This window comes from Aulonocara sp. 'chitande type north' Nkhata Bay, linkage group LG9, assembly GCF_057382095.1.
Source record: "Aulonocara sp. 'chitande type north' Nkhata Bay isolate Kocher_YH1m ecotype deep benthic linkage group LG9, A_spYH_male_GT1.1, whole genome shotgun sequence".
Taxonomy (NCBI): Eukaryota; Metazoa; Chordata; class Actinopteri; order Cichliformes; family Cichlidae; genus Aulonocara; species Aulonocara sp. 'chitande type north' Nkhata Bay.
In genome coordinates this window covers 23897248-23924228 of record NC_141352.1, presented here as the reverse complement: position 1 = coordinate 23924228, position 26981 = coordinate 23897248, and the positions used below count along the sequence as shown (strand labels likewise).

The 26981-nt window shown below is 40.4% G+C and overlaps 1 protein-coding gene across 1 annotated transcript; it reads left to right on the top strand.

Moving 5' to 3' along the window:
* The first annotated feature begins 83 nt into the window (after positions 1–83).
* LOC147322192 (F-box/LRR-repeat protein 7-like) lies at positions 84–26793 on the top strand. Its single transcript, XM_086306619.1, has 4 exons — positions 84–777; positions 5722–5811; positions 22979–23596; positions 24532–26793. Exons 1-4 carry the CDS (start codon positions 741–743, stop codon positions 25266–25268), a joined length of 1482 nt encoding a protein of 493 aa, XP_086162745.1. The 5' UTR covers positions 84–740; the 3' UTR covers positions 25269–26793.
* The last annotated feature ends 188 nt before the right edge of the window (positions 26794–26981 follow it).

Genomic DNA, 26981 nt, shown 5'->3' with positions numbered 1-26981 from the left:
CTGTTCTCCGAATATATCAGCGATTATGTGTCCTCACTTCTAACTGGACGGGCATAAATCTGTTGAAGTCGCACCTGGTAGTAATGAGGAGTAGATTCCTTGGACTGTGATTCTTCGTGTACAGTTGGCAAACTCCAAGTGTGCAAAAATGTTTAAAATGAGCGAGCTAAGTTGCAAATAGGTAGAAATGCTGTACTTAAATGTTTCTAAAGCGCAGTTTTGGGATGTTGTACGCTTTTATTTTATTTATTTATTTTAACCTCCACATCTCCCTCCCCGGCCTGCGGTCTCTTTAAATCCAAATCCAGTTGGAGGGGAGCTGCGCGTCCTCAGAAAGTTGTGTGGCCGCTGTGATTGCCCGCACTCAGTCTGATAAACAGCTGCTTACCATTTAGGGCGCTTCACAAAGTTTTCTCCAAACTCCTCCAATCGGGATTTTTTTTTTTTTTTTTTTTTTTTTTTTTTTGGTCCTTTTTTTTTTTTCGCCGTTCTGAGCCTGTGGATGTTCAGATATAGAAAGTCTGCACCGCTGGAAGCAAGTCTGGGATTCTAGGTTTGCGTAATGCTCAGACGTCCTCTGCTCAACATCTGGATTAACTATTTGGAGCCAGAGCTAACGGCCCTACACGAAACTCTTGACTGTATAGCCTGCTATCTTGATGGAAAGAATCCATTTTAGCCTACTCTGGAATTTAACTTGATGACCCGAGTTGGTGCTCGTAGATTATGTATTCTTTAAAATGGGTGCGAACAATGGAAAACAGTATGGAAGCGAGGGTAAGTGCTTCAAAAATTACTTTTAAACACATTTATGTGAATGCCACTTTAAAACTCGCTCTTTTTTTTATGCAAGTATATATGAAAAACTCCCTTTTTAGTGGGTAAAAGAGGGGCTGTGATATCATCGTCTGTGGCTTTTTTCTTTTGTGTCCTGGCCATCTAAAAATAGAAAATAATGCAGAGTTTCTTGGGTCTGTAGCTTCCTCGAGCTTGTCCCTAGACGTCAGTTAGCTAGCTTAAAACTAGCACCATTTCCTCGGAGTTGTGCACTATATTTAATCTCCTTTGTGCGTTTTCTGTTTTTATGCACACTTTAATTTACTCCACATGTCTTCGAGATGTTTGGGGTGTGTGCAGTTAAAGCTGGTGGCTACTTTTGCCTTGTATTTTATATTGGTTTTAGAGATGTCACATTTATTCATAAAAGATAAGAGTGACATCTGGCGGCGGTCGTTTTTAATCCCTTTGAAAAGCGGCCTGTTGTGTTAGAAAAGTCAAGTTTGAACAAAATTCGTGTTTTTTCTTTTCTTATTCTCAAGGAAATTAACTCATCTCTGCCTTATTGTGTGTTTGCCTTCAGTTAAAAGCATATAAGTGAAAGAAAGCCAGTTTAATAGGATCTCAACATTGCATAACGACTCTGACTTAGCAAGTTCTTGTAGCCTTATCGTTTGTTTTTGAAGATAAAATCTATTCAGGTTTAGTGGAGGTGGTTCTCATAGATGTGGGCACTTAAGTCCAGCTTATCTTGATAAGAGCCAGTATCAGAGATTGCAGTCCACGACCCACAGCCTGTTGTTGTTTGATTTGGAGGCCATTTCATACATGCTAGTCAATTTCATTTTATTTTTTTGTGTAAAGTCAAAAGTGCACAAGACACAAACAGCTAAATACTGTGAATAATCTTTTCTTAAATGGATTCTCATTGAGACTGTACATCTCAAGTTCACTGATTTATTTTTGCTTCACTTCAGTTTTTATTTCAATTACAGTTAACTTTCCTGCAGATGCTGTAAAATGCTGTGTTTGGGCGGAGCCTCAGAAACTGGGGTTCACAGAGGACAAGTAGACATAATGCTATTTTTTTTTTTCTTGCACAAGTGTTTAGACTTGGCAAAATAAAATAGCCACATATTAATATCAATGACTGACGAGACAAGAAAAATGTTGCATTGCATAGATTAAAAAGCACTTAGAGTACATCACACTTAACGGACAGACAAGTACAGAAAGCTGTTTCAGCTTACAGGAATGCAGCTCGAACCGTCTAAAAGATAACATTAGACCTTGTTTTTCATGACGTTACCACAATCAGAATCAGAATCTGTTCGCTCTCATAGAAAAATGCAGAAAAATCTCCAACATGTGGCATTAATGATCCAGGAATTTATCCCGCCTTTTGTCTGTTATCATCAAAAATAAAAACTTTGTGTTACGACCTATCTCTGCCGTGCAGGTCTCATGTGAGGTCTGATCTTCAGCATTACTTGTTCAGAAAAAAATTGTGGTCGGACTTTACCAAACACATTATTTCTACCTCAGAGCAGAAATGTTTGTATAAATAACATTCCAAGGAGCTCTCTTCCTAAGTCAATAGCTGCAGAGAAAAGGTTGGAATTCATGATGTTAAAAATAACACGTGGAGCAACTCCACCTAGGAATTTAGTCTGTTAAGGTACATGAACAGATTCTATCACAAGCTCAAGGCCTGTACTCAAGAGCTGAAGTTGAGTTGTCCTTGAGCTGTGCAGCAGTCAGAGAATACCCAGACTGAAGAACACCATACTGTGCAGTTAGTATCTAGCACAAAATAAACCAAACAGTTAAAAAATTGTGCTTTTTGTTGATTAAGATTTAAAGTCTTCAACATAAGAAGTGATATTAAAGTCTTTGACAGGCTCAAAATGAACAATCCTTACCTACGGTGCATACTTCCTTCTTAGTCCCATACTCTACTGATTTATCTATTTATATAATTTTCAAACTCAAGAACATCACTTCAGAAAATGTATCAGCCTTCACAGAACATACATATGCTAGTAATACAAACACTGATGTGTAAAATCAGTAGAATTCCCCTTTAACAGTAGATTTATGGTTCTGCATTAAATCTACACCGTAGGGGAGTTATAACCGCAAACCCTTCTATAACCCTACGCTGTAACTTATGCCATAACCTGACATGCAACTCCCTAGAAATGTAAATAGATGTTGCCTCAAGGCCCGTTCAGTAGTGCTGTTTCCTCCTATGCATTGCCAGCTTCTGCCGATCAACTGGAAGAGACAATCTCCACCGCCAGCTCAACGTTTTAGGGATGAGAGGATGCAGATGCAGAGGAACACCATGCATCCTGGCTGTGATGTCACCCACTTGCATAGGATATTTCTGTATAGATCCAATGCAGAATTAAAAATTAAGATTATACCTGATACCAGAATATACCAGAATAATAACTAATGTATTATTTGTTGTACAGCTAAAAATAACCCTTGCATCCTCAGTTTATAAATGGCTGCTTTTCCATCATGATATTAAAAAAACTTGTTGCACATTGTTCTGTAGGTTTTGCCAAAGTTATTGCAGAAAGTGTAAATTTCTGGCAGAAAAAAAGACACTGGGCTCCAGATTCTTTTCACCTGTTTTCAGTGCTATTTGTTGATTTATGTATCTGATATCCCAATATTTTCTTTTACAAAACATTAACGTATTTCCTAACATTTTTTAATGTAGTTCTTTTAGATACATGTTTACCATCTGCTTGATTTGGCTAAGATCAGATGGTTTATGCATTTGGGGAGTTAAAAACGTGTATTGTCAACTGAAGTTGCAGAGTGCCCTCTGGTGGACAAACTGTGCAATGTTAGCACACATAGAATGTTTGAAGGGTGTTTCTCCTGGCTCATCTTTACTTTTTAAATCTTCATTTATAAATGCTAGGCCCAATATATTAGCAAATACTTAATATTGACTGATAATATCAGCTGTTAGATAAATCAGTTTCCAGAGGAATTCTCCATAACAGTCTGTCAAACATGTATCTGAAGTCTTTAAATGTATTGGAGGGGTTGCACAAAATCTGATAGGCTTCCTCAAGTGATGCTGAGGTTGGGCTGAAAGCAGCGGGCAGACAAGCAGTGGATGTGGCAACCAGGGAATGTGGAGTATCAATAAAATTGGGTGATTTGTAGCAATGACAGAGCAAAGTGTGGTGTGTACACCTCTGAGTATAACAGGTGAAATGAACAAATGAATACAACTGACTGACATATGATGGTGATATCTACACAGCCAGAATCTGGAATGCCAATTAGCAACCAGCTGTCAGCTACAAAGTGGTGTGAGATTAGCAAATTACTAATAGTAGTAATAGAGTTCTGTTTTGGGTAATGTAGGCACAGAATAAAAAAAAAAACAATATTTCTGGTTTTGCTGTGTTTTTTCCTTCTGTCGACCTTGGATCCCACAATGTCAGGAGAGTAACGTAAAATTAAGGTAGTATTGCATTGTTATCGCTTGATAGTATCTAAGACCATTGTCTTAACCCAAACTTTAGAATCCTGCAGTCCATTAGTCCACATCTGTTTTCAAGTGTGATTCCACAATTAATTACACACTGGTTGTAACTATGCAGCAACTATCAACCAGCACATTATATAAGCATAAGACAGGAAGCAGGAGCTTTTCTGAAACTTGTTTTTCAATGAAAGACAGAAAACAGTTATTGCCTTGCAGAGACCGACCCACATGCCAACCAAACAGCCCCTGCAGCCACGAGTTCCTCGCTCGCTAAAGAATTGTGTAACCGGCTAAATATCAAAATATATTTGCTTGCGTTAACTCAGCCTTTTATGCTCTGCTGGTAAAAGTGGTCTGACATTAACATCTGCAAGCTCTTCATGAATATCTGACTCATTTCTGTTGCCTGGGGGGAGCTTTAACAGATGTGTCAGCTCAGTGATGTCACCGCAAAGTGTCATTCATGTTCATACCATATCTGCTCCATTGGTTTTGTATTATTTTATAAGTAGCTGTGCGATCTTTCGTTGTTTCGTTGGGCTCATTATGCAGACAGGTTGCTTTTTTTTTTCTTCCGTCCCAAGTTTTTGAGAGTTTCTTCATATTTCGGGAACTGTCTTGTCTGTTTAGGTTACTGCGCTTGATGTGGGCGTGACTGTTTGGGAACACCACCTTAGCCTGTCGTGCTGGGCGAAAGGCACATAGTTACTCTCAGGAAAGCCACAAAGCTGCATTTATGATCTGACAGAGGAATGAAACGCCATAAACAACTTCTCCACAGGCAGCCTGTAGTCACCATGGCAGTGAAGCCTATCGTACTTTGGGAACAGAGGCAGTCATGCAAAAGGATATACTTTTTTTCACTTTAGCACTCATAGACGAGTCGACTGTGTAGAAATTCAAAGTCGAAATCCTAGAACGAAAACGTAGAAATCACTTTGGTGTGGTGTTTGTGAGACAGTGCTGACTCGCTGCAGATGATACCATTCATTAATCTCTTTCTGTGTTTTGTCACTCGTCCTGTGTGGAAGTAAGGGCTGAAGGGGGGATTTTAGAAGACTTTATTCTTTTTCCAAATGTCAAAAACGGATACTAACTCAGACGAACCAGCAGATACTTTGTGCATGTGCCAAGGCTAACCATTCCTCCAAAACCGAGGAACATAAAAGTCATAAAAGCAGAGAGTGATGAGATTTATATTTCCCTACACTTTGTGCCTCCTTACTGTATAATATACGTCATCAAAGTTTGAGTCCACCTTATCTTTAGCAAACATTCTTCAGGTATTAAACTGAAAATCAAAGTTTCGGGGGATTGCGGGCTATAAAATTGCCTCAAATGACTGCAAATTTAATTAAAAAGGCAGTTTATTATCTTAACCTTGATATTTTATGTCCAAGCACTTTTGTTTTTCTTCCCTGCAGGTAAAGGGAGCTCAAGCATCTCCTCTGACATAAGTTCGAGCACAGATCACACACCAACTAAAGCTCCGAAGAATGTGGCTACCACTGAAGGTAAGGCATCTGGTGCTCATTAACCAAACTCCCCTCCCTACTTCTTCTTTCCCTCCTTTTCTTCTTCTTTTCCTCCTTCCAGCGCTCTTTTTCCTCCTCATCCACTTTCTGTGCTGCCTATTTTTGGAGAGAAACCTGTGTGTTCTTAGGATAACCTTAAATTGAAAACAAACTCACAGCTGCCATCAGAACCCAGAAACCAAAGGCATTTCTTGAGCTTTGTTTTAGAAGAAGGGGGGAAAAAAACACTTCTGGCTTCTCATTGTGGAAGAATGCTTATCTAAACTGTGGTCGTATCAGGCTCAAAGCGTTGCCAGGGCGGGTGGGAGGTGCATGCACTTGGGAGAGGTGGGCGAGAGGGATTTTGTTGGAGACAGTGAAGGTATGGGGAGTAAGAATGGAGAAGAGAGAGCTTCACCTTCTGCTCAGATCCTGCCCTTACTCCTCTCCGACTCTCTGACTCCCTCTCACCTCCTCAGCCTCCTGCTTGCCCAGGCAAGCGTCCAACTCTGCAAGAGTCACCATAGGAACTCTTTCAGGAGTGGATGTGTTACTAATGTAAACTGTGTGCTTACCCTAATGGTTTGGAAATACTTTTCAGCTGGCAGATACATCTTGAAGCCTGCTGTCAGCAGCTGTCTCGAACATTGATCCATCTGGTACAGTTGGAACAATTTGTCAGTCAAAAGAACAGAATATAACACCAAAAACATATTTTAGAAAATGTTTTCATGCATCAGTATTATAGTGCATTCCAAAAACACAGGTCCAGTAACCTTTAAGCCTATTTGCTCTACAGATTTTGGAAATTTAAAAAATTTTGGCGCACATGCTCTCAACTATCAAAACTTCAGTTATTTATTAATTATTGACTATTCATGATTAAATGTGTTCCTGACCACATAATGAGAAAGACTCGGAAATTTTGATGGAATTTAGAGGTGCCAGGAGGAAGACAGGCAAGGCGCTCTTTTCCATTGGACGATCTATATCATACACTTTTTCCACATTTTTTTTAAAGTGATGGATGACTGTATGCCAATTTTAAATGTATTTTCCCCTACTCTAAGACATCAGGTAAAAATACAGTAGTGCAAAAAACAAGGGACGAGAACACCGACGGTTTAAATGGGCTTTTTATTTTTTAATCGACGGGCCAGGGACCAGAATTATCTGATTTCCAGCCTTCTTGACCCAGACTGCTGACTGGCCGGTCAGCCACCCATGTGTCTGATTATAATTTGCTGGAAATGTCAGTACTGCTGTGCTGGTGCACAGACAAATAGTTGTGCACTCACAGCCACATGCTGCTAGCTCTTTGCTGTACCAGTACTACCGTGAAAACGCTTATCACAAGAAAAGCTAAAGCTACGCAAAGCTCAGAACAAGCCACAAGTCAGCAGCCTCAGTATGAGCAAAGCAGTTATGAAGATACTTATGGAGAAAAAAAAGGGTCGATATCCTCTAAATTTCTTGCAGCTGCTTCTGTTAAGTAGCATCTCTAGTTATTATGGCTAATGTGTTGCAGTGACCCATCATTTTTAGTTTGTGGTCTCCACCCACATGTTTAGGGACTACAGTGCTGTGATAGTGCTCTCTTTCCACAGTTCATCAGTACTCTTTATCCAGGTCGGGTATCTTCACAGCATCTTTGTCGCTATCATCGCGATGATTTGTAGACATCAGACTTCCACTGGTCAGAATGCGTTCAAAGATGATGACTCAGACAGTGAGAATAAGATGTAAAACCCCAGTGAAGTAATCACAAAGTCACTTGACAATTCTGATCAAAAGCTGATCAAAAGCTTTATCAAAATCCCCCACAAATACATTGTGGTCTCCCTACTGTTGTGTAGGAGACTTGACCAGTGAGTCATCGGCTGTTTTGCACGCTCATACACTTTTACAGTACACTCGCCCTTTTTCTCTCATGCATTGTCATCGCCAATCTTAAATTTGCTCTGGCATGCTAAATGTAGTATTCTTGTGGCTTTGCACTGCCCACAAGAAAACAAATACTAACTACAGCGTGTTTTTATAACTGTCACTCAGCTGGAGATTTTAAGGTGTTTCTCAGAGAAAAAAAAAAGGATCACAGGGGAAACCACACATCAGACAAACTCCTCAGGAGACATCAGATTTTGTGCAAAGTTTGTGCCAAGTAGTTTCACATCTTGCTTTAAAAATACACTGAGATGTACTTGTGAGAGTGCATTGTAGGAAGATAGATCACTCTTACTCATTCGGCTTCGCTGGAAATGCTGACGCATAAAGGTCCGTCCACCGAGCAGCTTCTGGAAGTTAATCCAGAGTACTTTGTGGAAATCGATAATTGTCCTGGATGTGTCTTCTCTGAGCACAACCTGTGCAGATAGAAATATATATATATATATAGAGAGAGTATAGGCCATAGCCAGTGGCTTCCAGACCATAATTCCCCCCCCTGTGTTATGACTGAAATTGTTATTTTTTTCTCCATGCTAAGTGGGAGTAATTACATGGTCTGGAACCGCTATGGCCACAGTCAAATCCCCCCTCCTTAGAAAGACACACGCATGAATGTGCATGCACATATACACATACGCGCACACACACACGGACCCACATCCACATGCTCATACACAGTGGCAGATTACACAGCCCTTCCCCACCTAGTCCTGTGGTCCACTAAACTAATCAGGAAGCAGTCTGGGCTGTTTCCCCACCACACACTGGGAGTATTCATATTAGGGCCTCCAGTGTCCCCATGCTGCAGTATGGTCACTGTTGCATTGATGTAGTTCCATTAGTTAGTTATTGTTTTGCTCTTTGTAAAACACCATAGTAACACAATGAAAGAGGAAAACATTGGTTATACAGGAACATTTATAGAGGTGTATGAATTTATAAAAGAGTGCAACCAAAAGACACCGAATGCTATGAGCTGGAATATTATTGTGATACCTTATGAGAGCAGATTAAAAGACTATTAGAGGTCAGAGCATCTCTAATATTACCTTTGCAACATATTTCATAAATTTTATGCTCTGCCAGTAAGTGCCCAAATAAATTAAACCTATTTGAATTTAAATATAGAGTTTTCCACTTTTATTTGCCCTTTAACTAAACAGACTGCACCAGTCATGTGTTAATTCTTAAATATAGAGTAACAGACTAGATCTGTGGTGTAGTTGTTCCTGCCTCGCAGCAGTCCTGGTTGAAGCTCCTGGTCATCTGGTAGTATGCTCTCTCTGTGGCTGTTTGGATTTCCTCTGGGTGCTCTGGCTTCCTCCCACAGTCCAAAAGCAGGCTTGTTAGGCTAATTAGCAACTCTAAATTGGCTCTAAGTGTGAACGTGAGAGCGTGTGGCTGTCTGTCTCCCTGTGATGGGCTGGTGACCTCTCGTGCTGTTGTTACAAAGATTCCTTTCACTGTAGAAAAATGCATATTTCTGTTGAGACAGACATGATTGTTCTACCAGGCGGGCTACAGAAGGATGTTTTTTTATTACCCGTTGCAAGAACTAATTCAGTTGAAAGAACAGTTTTGTGTCAGGCTGTGAAGAGGTGAGATTTACTGCCAAACGGGTGACACAGAAAGAAACCAGCAGAATTGGATTTAAAAGGCTATTAAAAAACTACATTTTTGAGATGGTGTCTGACCAAATAGAGGAAATGATAAAAAAGCCTGGGGATATTGGCTGTGCACTTAAATGATAGATTGCTCATGCTGACATGATATTATGATTTTATGTTTTTTACTTTGTTTTATTTGTGTGCGTGGTGGAGTTTTGTAAAGATGTTTTATGTCTCTGTGTAAGTTGTTTATAGTGAACTGTCACAGTGTAAGTTTTTTTCCCCCTGTGGAAAAGAACAGCTGCTGCATTGATGTGGCTAATAGGGATCCTAATAAATGAAGCTAAACTAAACCCTATGACAGCTGTGATAGGCCACAGCCCTCTGGCTCCACCCATCTGCAGATGGATGAAAGGAGTATATATATGTCATTAAGTTGTGACTGAAAAATATTAGTCAGAAAATATAAAAATGTTCTAATCCAATCTAATGCTTGCTAACATTAGCTAACATAAGCTAGTTGTCATACAAGATAAAGTAAAGCCTTTAGCTATGGTAAATTTATATTACTACTATTTACTTATATGCTACTATGCCATGCTACTACTATTTATTTATATTAATACACCTGTTAACCCCTGATCTAATTATTAATCTAATTACCTAATCTAATTATTAATTTTAAAAATCTGTCTGCATGACCTTTTGGCCTTAAATTGTAGGAAATTAATGTATAAAATTAAAGAAAAAGTTCTCTTAGCTTGCTCCTCAGATTATCCTGTAACAACCCCCCCCCAAACATTCATTTCTATATTGGATAATGAAAAACAGGAGTTTTCCAGTTATCTAATTGTTTATTTGTTACTTAATTACTTTGGTGTAGTCTCAATGGTCATGTGGGAAGCCTGCAGGAAAAATTGAATTTGTATCAGTTTTTGTCCTTCACATTTTCCAAGGGTTTCCATGGGGACCAGATTGGAGTTGTTGCTGGGCTGATTATGGCTGCCCAGAACTTCCCTGCTTTGCACTATCTAGAATACAAAGCAGATCCATGAATCTGGTTTTAACAATGATCTGTCCAAAAAAGAAAAGGAGTGAGGTTTTTAGAACAATACTTGTTGTTAGCTTACCATTAAAACAACCAAAGTTAACCTTACTAGAAACTTTGTATATGCACATGGAAAAGATGTATATATTAATTCACAACCAATGCTATGCAAGTTTGCATTCCTTTTTTAGATTTTTGAGGTGAATATTTTTCTCTTTAAACATTATTTTTCAAACGATACTGTCTGTTTTTACAGCCACTGTATGTCAGATCCAAACCAGAGACCCTGGAAATGAACGGCTGGAGACTGCACCAAGTCCCATAAGGGCTGTTTCATATTTCTCTAAACAAAAACTATTGCCATCGCAAGAATTTCAAATAGGTTGTAATCATCTCAAAAACTAATGAAAACCATATTACTGAATTATCGCCCAGCCATAATATCAGTATGCAAACGGAAAGTAGACTGGTGCCTGCCGTCTTTCAATGATCAGTCAAGTATTCCAACAAAACCAACATTAGGAAGTCACACTCATTCTTTTCTTGAAAACAAACTGAGCTGGGCAGTCATCTGGCAAGATTTTGCAATACGTCTCTGTTTTCAGTTATTATTTAGACAACTTTGTGGTGGCCTGACCCAGTTGAATCGCTTATTAGTTGCAGACTGAAAGGCACAGGCTTGGGACAGTAAATCCTTCCTGTGAGATGAAATTGAGTATCTCCCAGCAGGGGTTACACAGTGACCCAGTCTGGGCCTCAAGGGTTCGCTTTGGTACAGCTGGACGCCGGGTACCTTAGGAATGTGGCTCAGACATAGTAAGCGCTAAACAGACAGCACCCTGAGGTGTTCAGCCTACATGCTGTGACTCTTGAAGACCATTTTGATGTTGCTGTATCAGCTGGAGCCTTTGCCAAAGGTTTACCCAATGAAGTAGCACAGTTTCATTATGTAAAAACAGCCAATGTTTGGGGTCAGTTCCTTCACTCGTACATAATGGCACCAGGAAGGTGGCTCAGACACAGGAGAATGGTGGGAACAATGAACGTGCTGACTTCCTCTCTGTCTGCCAAGGACCAAAGAAACAGAGATAACAGTACCGAGGAAAAACCTAATCTGTCCTTCTATAGCACTTCCAACACTGTAGTACAAGGCTGTACTGTAAACACTTTGTAATTTATATGCTCTTAACTAGAGGGTTATCAAAAGCAATTTTTTTAGATGATATTTCGCTATAAATATCTACTTTCTGCATGACGTAAGTAAAGTTTCTATATGAGTTAATGCAAGAGTAAGACTAACACTGACTGGTTGGGGCTCTGTGTAGTTTTATATAGCAATGGAGCAAGGTGACGGGTTAAAAATAAGACTAAAACTAGAACTGAAAAGCATAAAAACTAAAACTAAAACAAGAAAATCCTGTCTGGAAACAACCTGAAAATACAACGAATTGGAAAAAAACAAGTCAAAATGAAATAAAACATAAAAAAACTGCTATTTAAGATGCACTACTAGATTTTTCTCACAAAGACACACTTAAACCGAAAGCTTTAGTGTACGTGGGAGGTTTGTATATGGACACCGATCCTGTGGCAAGTATGCCAGATAGATGCATTGTGTCAGCACAATGACTCACTTCACATCTTTCTATCTTTAGGCTATCTGTGTAATGCACTAGTCATATGCTCCAATGTAGCATATAAAGCATTACAAACTAATAATCCCCCTTTTTGTGGGTCGAATGCCGTGTCGGGGTCACATTTGCAGTCTAAACAGCTTCACTCCTGTCTCCAACAAGTTAATATTTTTGCTCTCCCTGGAGCAAAAGATCCCTCACACTTCATCTATAAACTAACTCTGCATACTGTTGGCCCATTTCCTTGTGTTTGCTCAGCCAGATATATAGTGTTTCCCTGTTGATTGTTGCCAGATCCTGCAGAGAGATGTCCGTAAGTGTCGCTGACTTAGGGGCATTTTTACAACAAAAATGAGATTTAAGGTGTTAGCCTCCTTTTATTTTTTTATAGCCTCCTCTCAAACATCACATCTGTTTTTTAACGGAAGATATTTAACTACTGTCTATTAAAGGAAATACTAATGCACAGAAATTCACCACCTCAACAAGTATCTGCACCTTTTTTACTGTCCTAAATTAGGACACAAAACAGCTGCCTGCAGTTATCCAAGGGCATTTTTAACAAGCCTATAGCGATTGCAATAAGAAATATCATTGGTTTGCATTTAATCCTTGTTGGAAATAGTTTAGTAAAGATAGAACACAGTGAGGAACAGAATGCCAATGCTATTCTGCCCAGATTTTCTCCATCAGCTGTCTTCACTCCTACCCCTTCCTTTCTACCACTCCACAAGCCAGGAAATCTGAGCGAAAAAGCACAGAACAAGGCTCCAAAAGAAAAACAAGTGAAAGCAGTTTACAGAAGAAGAAGAAGAAGAAGAAGGAGGAGGAGGAGGAGGGGGAAGTCAGTTCATAACTCTTCTGTGATTACGACTTGGTCTTCTCTTTCTCTGCTGAGAGGGAGGAAGTGCTGGCCCTTCTGTTTTGAATGTGCTTGCCATTTTCTTCAACAGGGGTCACGTTTATCAGGTCTACTACAGGAGCACATTTGACAGGAGTTGGGAAAGATGCCACCTGGAAGAAACACATGCTCGCTTCCTGTAAGATTTTGGCTCGCGAGCGATGTTTTCACTATGATCCACCTGGGTATTTGGGCTTTTATGTGGCAATATGACCGCGATTGTGGAACAGCTGAACTGACACATTGGACTTCCCCTCCCCTCATTTCACTCTGTGGTTTGTTTCGTTACGTAAGCAGGGAAGCGTCAGTTGTGGCTGAAGCTCCAGCGTTACAAAAATGAGAGGAACATTGCTGTGGAGACTGTTCCACCCTCGGGGAGTCTTTCTTTTATTAATCGTGTTTTATGTAACTATGTAACATCGCAAATGCAAAAACAACTAAACATCTTCTTTATCTGAAGCATTTGGGTCTAGAAATACACTTGTCACCATCATAGGAGGAAAAATATTAGCTCAGAATTTTGGCCTGAATGATGATCTGTACAGCCTTAGGCCTAAAACAAAGCAACTGATGAAAACGTTTTTATGAGAGATTGCTGAAAATATTGTACAAAATTATTGGAAGTTTGATACTACAAGGCCAGAAAATAGCTTTGCAAAGTCATTTTTCATTATTTGCACAAAAATTAGATTTACCAGAAACATGCTAGCTAGTCACAGTTAAACTCTTAGGAAAGTGTTTACTGAGGTCACAGGTAAATCTAAAGTAGCAGAATATGAATTGACCTCTGTAAAAACTTTCCAGTAGTTGTACATCGTTTGGGGTCATGAATAATTAGGCCTATCTTCTAAATCAGCGGTCCCCAACGAGTCGTTTGGTACCGGGCTGCGAGAGTTGAGACTCGGGTGTGAAATGTATGGTTTTCAGGGTTTTTATCGGTTTTTAGCGTTATTTTGTTATCGTTTTTTTTTTTTTCATTAACTCGGTTTTCCTGGATCTGGAAAAGCGCTATACAAATACAGGCCATTTACCATTTACCATATCTGGACCATCAGGTGTGTATTACAAAGAAACACCATTCCTTCTGATTCAGGGAGTAATTGAAAGTAAAAAGCAAGGAAAACAAAGACTGTTAAAGCAGTAGTACTGGAGAGAGCCCTGCTGTTGACAGGTGTGTTAACTCAAGCTAATCATCTTCATGCTGTAGCTACAGATTTAGCATATGGACAAAAGAGAGATGTTAATCCTGTCATCCAGTACTGTTTCCAGAAGTATTTTGTGGTAAAATAAATTGTGTTTTTATTATTTTTTCTCCTTAAATGCACTTGTCAGCTTTTTCCATGAGTTGGGTATCCAGGACTTTGATGTGAAACAACCTCTTTCAGAAGTTCAACCAAGCCCTTTTCTGTCAGGGGTTTATAACCAAAGAGTCCAGGCACTTCCCTTGTTCTATTGCTTTAACCACATGACATCATTACATTTGCTCCTCATCACAACCAAATCAAACATTTGGCCAAGCATTCACTTTTCCATTTGTGTCAGATGTGCTCTGTGTAGCTACGTTACCCTCCTCGGTCGTTTGACATGACTTACAGTCACGTTGCACTCTAACCCCACTCACACACTCTGCCAAAATGGTGAAACTGTCCATAAAAGAGAAATCATGCACACGACTCCCCAAACTTGGTCACCCCAACCTTGACATCCCAATTTAACGACCTTTAAAAAGAAAAATTACATCATCTTGAATTTCAATTATTTGCCAAAAGCCAGATCATCTTTGAATTGGGCCAAATCACTCGTGGACTGCAAACTTTCATCTGCATTCTGGAAAATTTGCGCACACACAAGAGCTAATTTTTGAAGAAGTGAGTTCGCGTTCGAATCTGGCTGTAGAATATCTGAGCGTCTGCTGTCCTCCTCTACTGAGGATTTATAAAGTGACGAGAGCAGGGTATGGAAACGTTTGAGGGGCTTTAATAGGTGGAAAAACTCCCTTGAGGAAATTAGTCGCATTGTGGGGAAAAACGTGTTATAGTTCTTGGCATATGTACTTGCCAAATCTGTTGCAGCAAAATCTTCAAAAAAAAAATAAAGAGAGAAAAATGCAAAGAAAGAATCTCAAGACTGAGTGAGTGTGAGAAAAGCTGCCGTCCAGAAGCATAGGTGGGTTGGGGGTTGTGCCGAGTGAAGAAGTCTATTTCCTGTCCGAGTGTGCGCATTGTGAAGGAACCAGCAGCCCCATTGTCTTTCAGATTGCGCAGTGACGTAAGACCTTCCTGTAGTGAAGGCTTTGCTGATAGCCCAGCCGCCACACTGTACAGTAATATCAACTTCCATGTATTCAATAAAATCTGAGACAGACCCAGATGTTTTTCATCCGAGCAGTCCTCTCTCTCAGTTGGATGTTTCCTTTTTTAAAGAAAAGAACTAGAGCACATGCCCCTTTAGTGCTGATAAATCAATAGCATTTTTTTCAGTCAACTCTCTGCTGCCTGGTTGTTTTTTATTAGCTGATACTTCTTGGCGTGTTACTCCTCTTGAATTAATTTTGGTTTGATTTCCTGACTTATGGGTAGAAAATGAGCTTCTTTTTATTCCCTCACACTTCTGGCAGGGAGGAGTCCAGTGAAAGCTTACAGAGCAGGAGCATGTCACACGGCTAATGTCACTGAGGTAATGCATTGCTCTGTTCTGCCAGATGCAGCAGTAATAATCCTGAGAGCCCCAGACAGGGTCTTAGCAGAGCTTCACGGCACTGCAAGATCCTGAGTAGAATCCCTATAGCTTTAGTTTATGACCAGACTGCGTCAAAGTCTGGATTGACCCTGCCCGTGCACTTGTCTTTGTCTCTGGTAAAGTCTGCAGGCTCTTTTGCCAATTTATCTTCCCTCTTTCCTTCCCCACTGCTCCTGCTTTCTTTTTGAAAGCCTTCAGCTGATTTCCTCAAATCTGTTTTTGTGTGCTACTTTAAAGAAAAATATTAATCAGGATTTTGTTATTAAGTCGACCTCACTCCAAATAGCCAGCTGCGCCTCTTCATCATCCAGGCACGGTGTCTTTTCAGTGATCATTCCGATTGATTTACATTAAACTTCTGGTATCAAAGCACAGTCCAGATGTGCTTTAGAAGTGAAGCTGAGCTGACGTTAATGAGATCCTGCTTCGGCACTGCCATGGATCAGCACAGATTTGGGTATTTGTGGCAAATGATTTCAGCCAAGTATGCCATGCTGTGGCTATATGTGCATTCAAAATGCATGAGTTTCTCTTTCATTTCATTACTGTGCAGTTGTTCTTTGCCCAGGGTAAAGACCAGATGTTCCACTGTTCTCTGATTTCTTAAACTAAATTGAATCTTCCACCATCTGCACTTGCAGTGACTTCAAGAGAACTTCAACAGCTGCATAGTATTTGTTCTGCTAATGATAGGCTTGCAATGATACAGAGATATAAAACACGACACCACTGGTTAACTCGTAAAGCTGCAACTGGAAGTTACAGGAAAGTTTATTCTTGCAAGTTGCAAGTAAACCTTCTGAAGAGATCCACGTTTTCTAGAGACCTCCTGCTGTTTCAGATGGACCTTATTAGAGGAAAGTTTTTCTTGTTGTCATAGCGAAGAATATTTTGACATGTGAGCCCAGTAGCTGTTATAATTTTCTCCATAACACTTTTAGGACTTCTCATCCATGTTGGCTTATGCATAAAGCTCATTCTTGACCTCTTTGAAAGGAAGATTACAAAACAGTTCCATCTTAAGGTCCACTAATGAGTGTGTTGAAAGCTCCAGGCTGGCTTCACCTAGCAAGGGAAATATAAGCTGTGATTGTTTTGTCAGAATACTGTTGTTAATGTTCTGACTGAGGGATTTCTGAAAAAAATTAAAATGTACAGCTCTGCTATCACTTTCGAGATAAATGAAGACAGAAAACTAAACAGCAGTGACGTTTGTAGGGTTACTGAAGTTGGGCTAGCTGGTATATAATGGTGTGCTACCTGGTGGCTAGCTACACAGCTATGGTTAGCACAATATGAACACATTAGCACAGTAAAGCTGAAGCCATTCGGTAAAAGTTATTCGAGGGTGTTTCTGATGGTTAGGGACAAATGCAATCGCATGACAGGATGCTGTAAACGGACCAAACTTCAGTCAGGAGAACAACTGCAATAAGGGTTGATATGTCATCACTTAAAGACCGGATAGGAAAGTGGCAGAGTGTCCTCTGGTGGACAGACTATGCACTATCAACACTCATGGTTGAAGGGTGTCTCTTTTTTACTTTTAAAGTTTTCTTTTTTCTTTACTTTCATTTCTTTTTAAGTTTTCATTTATCTGTCATTTTTAAATTGGTCTCGATATATCAGCAAACAGTTAATATATCGACCCCATCAGGCTCTAACTTTCAATGTTTTCATTCCACAAGTTTTTGTATAGCAAATTCCGCCTGATGGGCTTTCAAACTATGTGCTTGACTGACCATTCAAGTGCTTTCATGTTGTTTCTTTTATTTGTGTTTGTATTCGCAAACCCCTAACATTTGAAAGTATGAAGAATATGTGTTGCAAATGCATTGCATGAACTGCATGAATCCCTCAGAAGACAAGAAGTACAAGGGGATCTTGTGATACTTTGTAATTCAGGTACCAGATGGATGTGAAAAATGTTTAGAGGAAAATGAAGGAAAATATCAGAAATGAGATCATTCGAGTCTTCAGTGATACCCGGATAAACAAGATCCTCACTCAGCTGAAAAACATAGACAACTGTAACACCTGGATTTCCTTAAAGTAATCCAGATGCTAGCTATCCAGAATCATGCACAGTTAAGCAACTGCGAAGCTGACTTCACTTAACTTTTCCCACCAGCTGTTTGAAACTGTGTCTCAGATTAAAGGGGTTGGGTGTAGCCTGGACTTGGAGTGCTCTTCTGATCAGTGACACATGTAATTACGCAATTTGGAAGTTGCTCCTTAGCCAGTGGCAGATGAGTTGCATGCTGAATCTATCGCATTAGCTAGGATTTGGACAATAAAGCGGTGCCTCATTCATCCATCAAAACTAATGATTCACAAAATGTGTCTATGTAATGCCTGCACACAGCTTCATGGAAAATCTGATTTTCTCCTGGATGCTGTGATGTTTTCATCGCAAGACTTGCACATATACATTTTTTTTCACATCACAAGATTTACTGCAGTATCAGGATATTTTTCATTCCCATTATTAAGTGAAACTTCACTTTTTTGGAAGATAGTTAAACATATTTTCACATTTATAGAGTTTTGTGCTGCATGGTGTGGGGTTGCAGCCAAATTATGCAAAAAAAATAACAGTCACTAGGTATTGTGGGAATGTTGTACAGCACTACTATTGTTGAGACATATTTGGACAGCTGTGTGAAATTCAAAATAGATGAGGTGTTTGTAACGACGTCAGACCATTAAATCCTTTGCATTAAGCTAAAAAATGAATTGTTATTGGAGAAATCTATTGGCCGAGAAAAGGTACAAGTCCTCAAGAGAATAGTCCTGCATATTTTAATCATAGATGGACCACCCACAAGAATGTGATGCATTATAACCAAAATGAGGTGGACTCTATCCCACAAGAATAAAAAAAATAAAAAAAAGCCCAACATGTGAAAAGTTTTGATGCATTCTCTTCATCTGGCCAGGATTTGGATTTGAATGAGAATTTTAAAGCACACAAGAGGCAGTTTAAAAAGCAGGATTCGAGGACATGTTCCCCAGAGGATGAATCTGTGGATGTCATCAGAAGTGAGATGGGAAGCAGACTGAGCAGAAGCTCTGGTATTTACATCTGAAATACGACTGTAAGGACGGTGTCACTGCCCACCTCTCCCAGCGCACAAATCCACATGGCAGACAGGATGCTGTCTATTTGTCATGTACAGCACATGCTGACACACTGTGCAGAAGCAGATGATTGACTTACCCTTTCATTTTAACCAACATAGTTCAGTTCACACGACTGGGAGTTTAAATATAGATTGTAGATTGCAGACAGTGTTAACATGGAAATCACCTTTTTGTCAATAGTCTGTTGAAGTACAACAATCGTACAGGTCACGACCTCACCACTTACCTGCAGACTTTGCAAGTTTATTTTTGACCAAAATATTGTCTCAGATCCTGCAGATAGCTGTGAGCCCGTCTGTGACGTATTGGGTGTTGTATGACTGTTGGTATTATTTTGACCTTTTGATAATTCTGCTCAGTAATCTCCATAATGTGAATTACTAATAAATGAGGTCCTGATATTGATCTTACAGACATACTGGGCTTTCTTAAATAAACTCAGTTACTCAGAGTTTGTCTTGGACCAGTAGTTTCGGATTTTGAAATACGAGACTCCACCTCAGTAGTAGACGGACCCTTTAGAAAATAGTTAATGAATGTTTGGGTGTTAGAAGTATGAGTCTATAACCACACACTGCTAATTCACGAGCTCCTACAAAAGGCTCCTAGAAAAGTTCTTGTAGAAGAAAAGGGGACATTTGTGCTCTTCTTCTTGGGCCCAATGTTTGTAAAGAGAATTCATTCAAATGTAGCTTTTGTAAGACAACCAGTCACCACATATCTTAGGAAATTAGCTCCACGGTGTTGTCTAAATACTGGCAACCTCTTCAGGGTGTAACCTCTCACCCACTAAGTGCTGAGATAGGATCCAGGATGGATGGATGGATGAATGTTGAGACAGCTGGAATTTGCTTCCTGAAGAAATAGTGCCGAATTCTATGCACTTGCGTCCTCTGCTTTGTCATTAATTACAAATTTTTGGGCATTCAGGTGGTTCACAAGTTTGAATGTTTATAGCCTAGAAAATTTACAAACCATTAATCAGCTGCATCAAAGCAGATAAACTAAAGGTAAAATGTCTGAACTTCTGAAAAAATGTTTAAAAAAACATTTCGTTGGAATAAAAATGGCATATTAGCAAGATAAGAAATTCTCTCTTTATCCCACTGGTGGGAAATTTCTACATCGAAAAAAAGCCTACATTCAATTTTTTACCGTTCTTTAGACTCGCTTAAGACTAAAGTGCTTCATTTTCATGAGGTAAGCTCATCAAAGAGTCTCCCAAAAAGCTCTGATGTTGATGGAAGCATAAATCAGAGCTGGCTTGACACCTAAACAAATCGTAAACAACTGGCTACTCAGTAGCTTTTGCTTACTCTACCCTAAACAGGAAAAAGCATGGATAAAGGCAGGAACATTTGAACAGCCCAGAAAGCTTTAAGTGGATTTCTGCTGTTAAAAGGCAAAAAATCTCATCTTGTTATAGTAACAACCTTTGTCCAAAACTGAGACATCGTCTTTTAAACAAATTATTGGGAAGCAATCTTTGTGACGCGATTCATTCTAGCTTGCCTTTTTCACCACATACTGTTACTTTTTAGGTCAATCAGATTAGTACTAATGGTTGGACAGCTGTGGGTGACATCATACTAGTGACTTCTTGGAATGTTTTTAGTGATGACTATCAGTCCACCTAAAATCCTCAAGATTGTAAAGAATAGATTGGAGGGTTGCAGACTTCATCAGAGGAGAGCGCTCAGTGTCCCAGTGCGACAGTTCGACCCCGGGAATCAGATTCAGCGCCCTGGCTGACAAAGGATTCTGTCGTCTCACGCTAGAGTGATGGGATCCAGCCTCGTCTTCTCACAGCTGCATCTTCAGACACGGCAGCAATCAGTGCACATCTGTCAGGGCCTCAGTGTTTACACAGGGCTAACCATATATTGTCAGACCAGGCACCAAACTCCTCATCTGCTTTGCTTTGAAGCCGCAGAGTTAATCTGATGAAGAGGAACTGTGTGTGCTGCCCAAACGCCTGGCAGATAAATGTGACACACTTTTTTCCAAAAACATCCCAAAACCTGATAATAGGATCCATGGAAACGCCTCTTCACTGATGATAAAAGCTTGTGTAGTACTGTAACTGTGGATTCCAAGTTTCTCGACCAGTTTTTCCAACTTTTTATCTGTTTATTCTTATTCTGTTTATTCTGATAATAGCTAGCAAATGTAGAATGCAGTACATCACTTCCCTCTAATCAAGCAAGGTTTCATATACAGTACTAATGATATTCCTTTTCTTTACATATGAAGGTATAATGGCTGCCATTAGTGCTACTGGAACTATATCAAGTGTTATTTGGTTTTTGGGAGACTCTATAAAAGCATGAAGATGTCATTACTGTTAGTTAGAGAGTTTGGGGAACAAAACAGAAGGCCATGTGTTAGAAAAAAAAAATGAAGAAACGTCTGGATTGTACCAAATATCACTGTGAAAAACTGAAAACGCTATGCCCAGATGAACAGAATCAACCTTTATATATTATATCTTGAATGCACTCTTCAAACCAGGACTAGTAGATTCGGAGACCTTAAAACCTCAATCGATGTCATAATCTGATTACAGTAGAATTATTAGGTCTCAACAAGAGATTGTGAGGCAGCGTTGGGATCGTTACTCAAGAAAAGTGAAGTACACATTACTTGTTATTGTAATGCAGTACATCACGTAATTACTCACCAGAGAAAGTAATTTGTTACACTGTTACTTTCTCATTAGTGCATAATATGATACTTCAAACGCCCCCTTACATATTTACCAGTTAACAACATAAACCTTTAGTCTGCCGAACCACACACTGATACAAATCCTTTTCCTAATAAAGACACACATATTATTGTTCTCGTACTTTTCACATATGACCACAAAGCCGACAACAAGACAAAGATAAAAAACGGCTAAGAGACAGACCCCACTATCACTCCTCAGTGCATCCGATGCATCAGATAAAAATTATGTCCATATCACCACGCCTCAGAAGCTGTATCGCTGTATGACTCTACAATTTTCCTCCTCTCGCCCACTAAAATCAGATAATTGTAGCGCAAGTGCACACACAAGAAGAAAACACGCAGATAACAGATGGGTTTTAGCACAAGTAACGACATAATTGTAACTGCAATGTAACATGACTGTGTTACTGAAAAATATCACGACGCGTTACACAAACGAGAAAACAGAAGATATCAGGTGTCTCCCACAAATTTCAGATAAGAAGACTGGAAATCGTTGGAAACACGTCATTATCACAGACAGAAATACCTGGAAACACTGAAAACAAATCATGCTTTTTTTCTATTTTCTCAAATTTTATTTTGCATTTTATATTTATTTACTTTTTTACATTTTTTTTTAACATCTTTTTGATACCTAAGCGCCTTCTCTAACATTCACACAAACACTCGGGGTTCAGCATTTGGCCCAAAAATACTTGGACATGCAGACTGGAGTAGCCAGGGATCAAACCACTGACCTCTTGATTGGTAAATGACCCGCTCTACCTCCTGAGAACATAACAGCCACACCAACAAAGCAGGAACAACCAGTTAATGAGTCATTCATTAGTAATGTTCTAACTCAATAACTCCTTACCCGTCTAGAAGATAATGACTTCCAGAAATTGTGAGTCATTAGGTTGCCATTATTTCATAATTATCTGTAAATCAACAGGACTCCCCACTTTCTGCATGAGTCATTCCTGATTAATTGCAAAAGTTGAACGTCACAAAACAGTAACTTCTCATTTCTTTAACATTAGCTACTCTTTTTGTGTTACTTACTTACAGTTACTTTGTAGTTACACATTACATACCAGTGCCTTCAGTTTTTGTCTCCTAAGTGTAATTAATTACTTTTATTAACTTTACTTGAACAATTATCTACTGTAATGTCCTGGATTGAGATTATAAAGGGACTGATTAACTTAACTTCAGCTTGTTGTTGACTCTTTCAATTAACTATACAATTATTTGAGTCCCTTATTGTAAGGCGGTATCGCAAAGGGGAAATCCCTTTTTGGTTGGTCCACCTAACAGCTCAAATATTAGCTTAAACAGCCAAAAGATTCATTTAAAAGTAAAACTTAAAAAAAACAAAACAGAAGAATTATTCTGTCTCATTTTGTTTTGTTTTATTGTTTTTATTCAGGTTTAGATTCCAGCACAAGAACACTGAGCACCCCGAGCCCGGGATTGATTCTGCCTTCCAAGTCCTCCTCCCTCTCCTCACCTGCTCTCTCCAGCAACGGCCACGAGACCAACTCCTCGTCCTCGTCTTCTGCCCCCGCTGAGACGGTCGCTGTGATCCACCCTCAGCCCGGCACTCACACTCGCTCCAGACAGTCGAAAACCCACCACTACGCCCCCATCGATCTCCTCCCTGACCACACCCTTCTGCAGATCTTCTCCCACCTTTCGACCAACCAGCTGTGCCGCTGCGCACGCGTTTGCCGCCGCTGGTACAACTTGGCTTGGGACCCCAGGCTGTGGAGCACTATCCAGCTAACAGGAGAGCTGCTTCATGCCGACCGTGCCATCAGGGTCCTCACCCACCGGCTCTGCCAAGACACCCCGAACATTTGTCTGACCCTGGAGACGGTGGTGGTCAATGGCTGCAAGAGGCTCACTGACCGGGGGCTGCACGTGGTGGCCCAGTGCTGCCCCGAGCTACGCCGCCTGGAGGTTGCCGGCTGTTATAACATCTCTAATGAGGCCGTGTTTGAAGTGGTATCCCGCTGTCCCAACCTGGAACACCTAAACCTCTCGGGTAAAAAGAAACAGACAAGTCATATTGAGTAAAAAGCAAATAACCCCATCTGACTTTAATTAGAATCTTTGGGCAAGCTCTAAGTCTTAAGGAGTGGCCACTACTTGACATCATGCACATGTGTGGATTTGCCTCAAAGAACTTCTCCTTTCAGTCCTTTTTTAGTGATTTCTTGTAAAGCTGGTAGAATCATTAGAGGAGCAGGAGAAGCTCTTCCAACCTTAAGTCCCCATGTGGGAGAAGAAAGGCTTTCTTTAGCTGAAAGCAGAGCTTACCTCAACATGGGTAAGAGGAGCGGTCTGCTGCTTTCATTAAGGAAGTGACACAAATAACATTGACTGGAGCAGAGCGAGGTCTGCACTATTAGCAGCAGGAAGGAAGCTCTTTGTAGTAAAAGGAAAAATAAGCCCTTTTCAAAGTGTTAAAGACACCAGACTTTGATTGAATTGGCCTTTTTGGTCTCTAAAAACGACCGCACTTGTGTTTTCTTTGTCTGCGCTCACATTTTCATTCTTCTGCTTGATTGGCTGTAATCTAACACAGCAGGTTTTTACTCTGGCGCCATCAAGTGGCGACTCAATTAACATCAGCTTTTAAGAGTCAGTGTTGGGCTACTGTACCGCCTCCCTCTGTCATTGTAGGCTGTACACAAATAGCCTTGAAAGTGCAGCAGATGGTAATAGGAGGCCTGATAAGAGAATTTAATTGGTTTATAATTTCTTTCTTGCTGTCCCACAATAAGAGATAAGAACTTTTAGAATCATTTTTACATAGACAGAGAGAAAATGCTTCTTTTCTTACTCTTGGATTGCATTATAACATAAAATCCATGTGCATACATACATGTGAGCTCTGCATTAACACCTGTTCTTTCAACATCAACAGCGAGACTCTCTTTAATGGAAAAAAATCACCTCTGCTTCCTTTCCCTCCAGGCTGCTCCAAGGTGACATGCATCAGCCTAACCCAAGAGGCCTCACTCCAGCTGTCTCCATTGCACGGCCAGCAGATCTCCATCCACTACCTGGACATGACCGATTGCTTTTCCCTCGAGGACGAGGGCTTGCGAACTATCGCCTCCCACTGCCCTCGCCTGACTCATCTGTATTTGCGGCGATGCACCAGACTAACAGATGAAGCCTTGCGCCATTTGGCTCTCCACTGCCCTTCAGTGAGGGAGCTGAGCCTCAGTGACTGCCGCTTGGTGGGGGATTTCGGCCTCCGGGAAGTCGCCCGCCTAGAGGGTTGCCTGCGCTACTTAAGCGTGGCCCACTGTACCCGCATTACAGATGTAGGCATGCGCTATGTGGCTCGCTACTGCCCGAGACTGCGCTACTTGAATGCGAGGGGCTGCGAGGGGCTCACGGATCACGGCCTGAGTCACTTGGCCAGGAGCTGCCCCAGACTCAAGTCTCTGGATGTCGGTAAATGCCCGCTGGTGTCGGACAGCGGGCTGGAGCAGCTAGCCATGTACTGCCAAGGCCTGAGGCGAGTCAGTCTCAGAGCCTGCGAAAGTGTAACAGGCAGAGGACTCAAAGCTCTGGCGGCCAACTGCTGCGAGCTGCAGCTGCTCAACGTGCAGGACTGCGAGGTGTCACCGGAGGCTCTGCGGTTCGTCAGACGCCACTGTCGGCGCTGCGTCATCGAGCACACAAACCCCGCTTTCTACTGAGACGGGGAGTTCTTGGACTGGTCTTCTGACAAGTGGATGTTCTAATATTCCTGCTATGGTGTTGGCAGAGTTCAGCGGCTGATGTGTCAGAGCTAGTTGAAAACCGGCGTGCAATACTGGCCAGAATTTGTCTTTTTAAATTCGCTTGATGGCTGTTAATGCTATCCTTTGAAAATACTTCCACAGAATGTATTTAACATATTTATCTATACAAAAAGGCAGAAAAGTACAGTATTACTCCCCCCCCAACATCACAGTTTGCAATGTAATAACATGCTACAACACTGAGCACTGGGTACAGCTGTGTTACAGTTTAAAAGTATTGTAATATCTATTTTATTTTAAGTCATTGTCACCTTTAGGCCCTGAAACATAATCATTGTAATAATTTCTACAGCTATTCTTGAACAACAAGTATCTCTTGATCCTAAACCACTGAGAATGTAGCAGCAGCTAAGCAGATCTGGTGATTTAGACTATAGTCAGTTTCACTTTCTTTGTGTTGTGTGCATACGCACTTTATGCATTTGCGCTGACAATCACTTCAACTGAGCTCAAACTCTTATATTTAGCATTTTGCCACATGCATTTGTGTTAGTTAAATGTCACGAGTAAAGCAAACAGTGTTTCCAAAAAGGCCGGGATACAATAAAATGTAAATAAAATGCAAATCATAGAAAGTATGTTTAATTGTGCAAGGATGACATTCAGTTTAATCACAGAGCCATGCTGTAATATGTGCAGGATGTGGTTTGGGCCTCTCTTGAATATCATTACTGATGCCTCCACAGAAAGCTTAAGTCGGACATCCCACATGGATTCCAGCTCCTTTTAAACTTTGCTGGATGGTTCCTCAGTTCTTTAGCCCAGAGAAAGTATCCAGAAATCTGGCATGCTGGCTGTTATGTAATCTCAATAATGAAATCCTCCAGTTCTTTGCATTTTTTTATATTCCTTACTGCTGTTGTTAAACAGTTCAAGTAGATCTCTATCTAGTCTTTTTTACGAGTGGTTAAAAACTCTCTTTACTTCTGAAAGACTCTCCAAGATGCTCTTTTGGTAATGAACCTAATTAGCTGTGTGCATGCGGTCAAAAATAAATAAATAAGAGGAGTGGAGAGGTTCTGGATGCTGAGGCAGACAGGTAAGGTAACATCCAGAGCACACAGAACATGTGGAAACATGAGGGACGGTAACCATCTATGCAGGAGGAGCAAGATCTAAGATCTAAGCAAGAGGAATCCAGAAACCATGAACTGCAAGGAGCATTAACGTTTAAACACAGACAGGAGGAACCATGTTGTCTTTGTACCAGTCTAACTGCAATGTGGAGTTTAAATGCGTAGCAAATCAATGCACAATGTTTTTGTTTACATTTTGCAAAAGTAGTACTGACTTTTTTTTGGAAAGCACGTTTGCTCCTGAGAGGGGCTTTTACTGAAAAATAGGAATGGGATCAGTGTTGAAAATAAACAAGAACACATTGCTGCTATAACTGTGCCAATAAATTTCATGTAAAAATCCACTCCCTCCCAGCCTGCGCATGTTTATGAGTCATTAAGGTGACTGAGAATATCTGAGAATGCCATATATGGGCGTGTAACGTGCGATTCCCCTTTAAGACTTAAAAGAAACAGCATGCGTGCTGTTTTAATTCAACTGAATAAACCAAACCTGTCTATAACCTGTACACATTTGTTAGGTATACCCAGT

What these genes read in the sequence shown, in the direction of transcription:
- LOC147322192 (XM_086306619.1), top strand. Translation starts at nt 741, where the DNA reads ATGGGTGCGAACAATGGAAAACAGTATGGAAGCGAGG. An exon ending in GAATGTGGCTACCACTGAAG is followed by an intron (nt 5,812 to 22,978) that starts GTAAGGCATCTG and finishes GTTTTTATTCAG; the next exon opens with GTTTAGATTCCAGCACAAGA. An exon ending in GGAACACCTAAACCTCTCGG is followed by an intron (nt 23,597 to 24,531) that starts GTAAAAAGAAAC and finishes CTTTCCCTCCAG; the next exon opens with GCTGCTCCAAGGTGACATGC.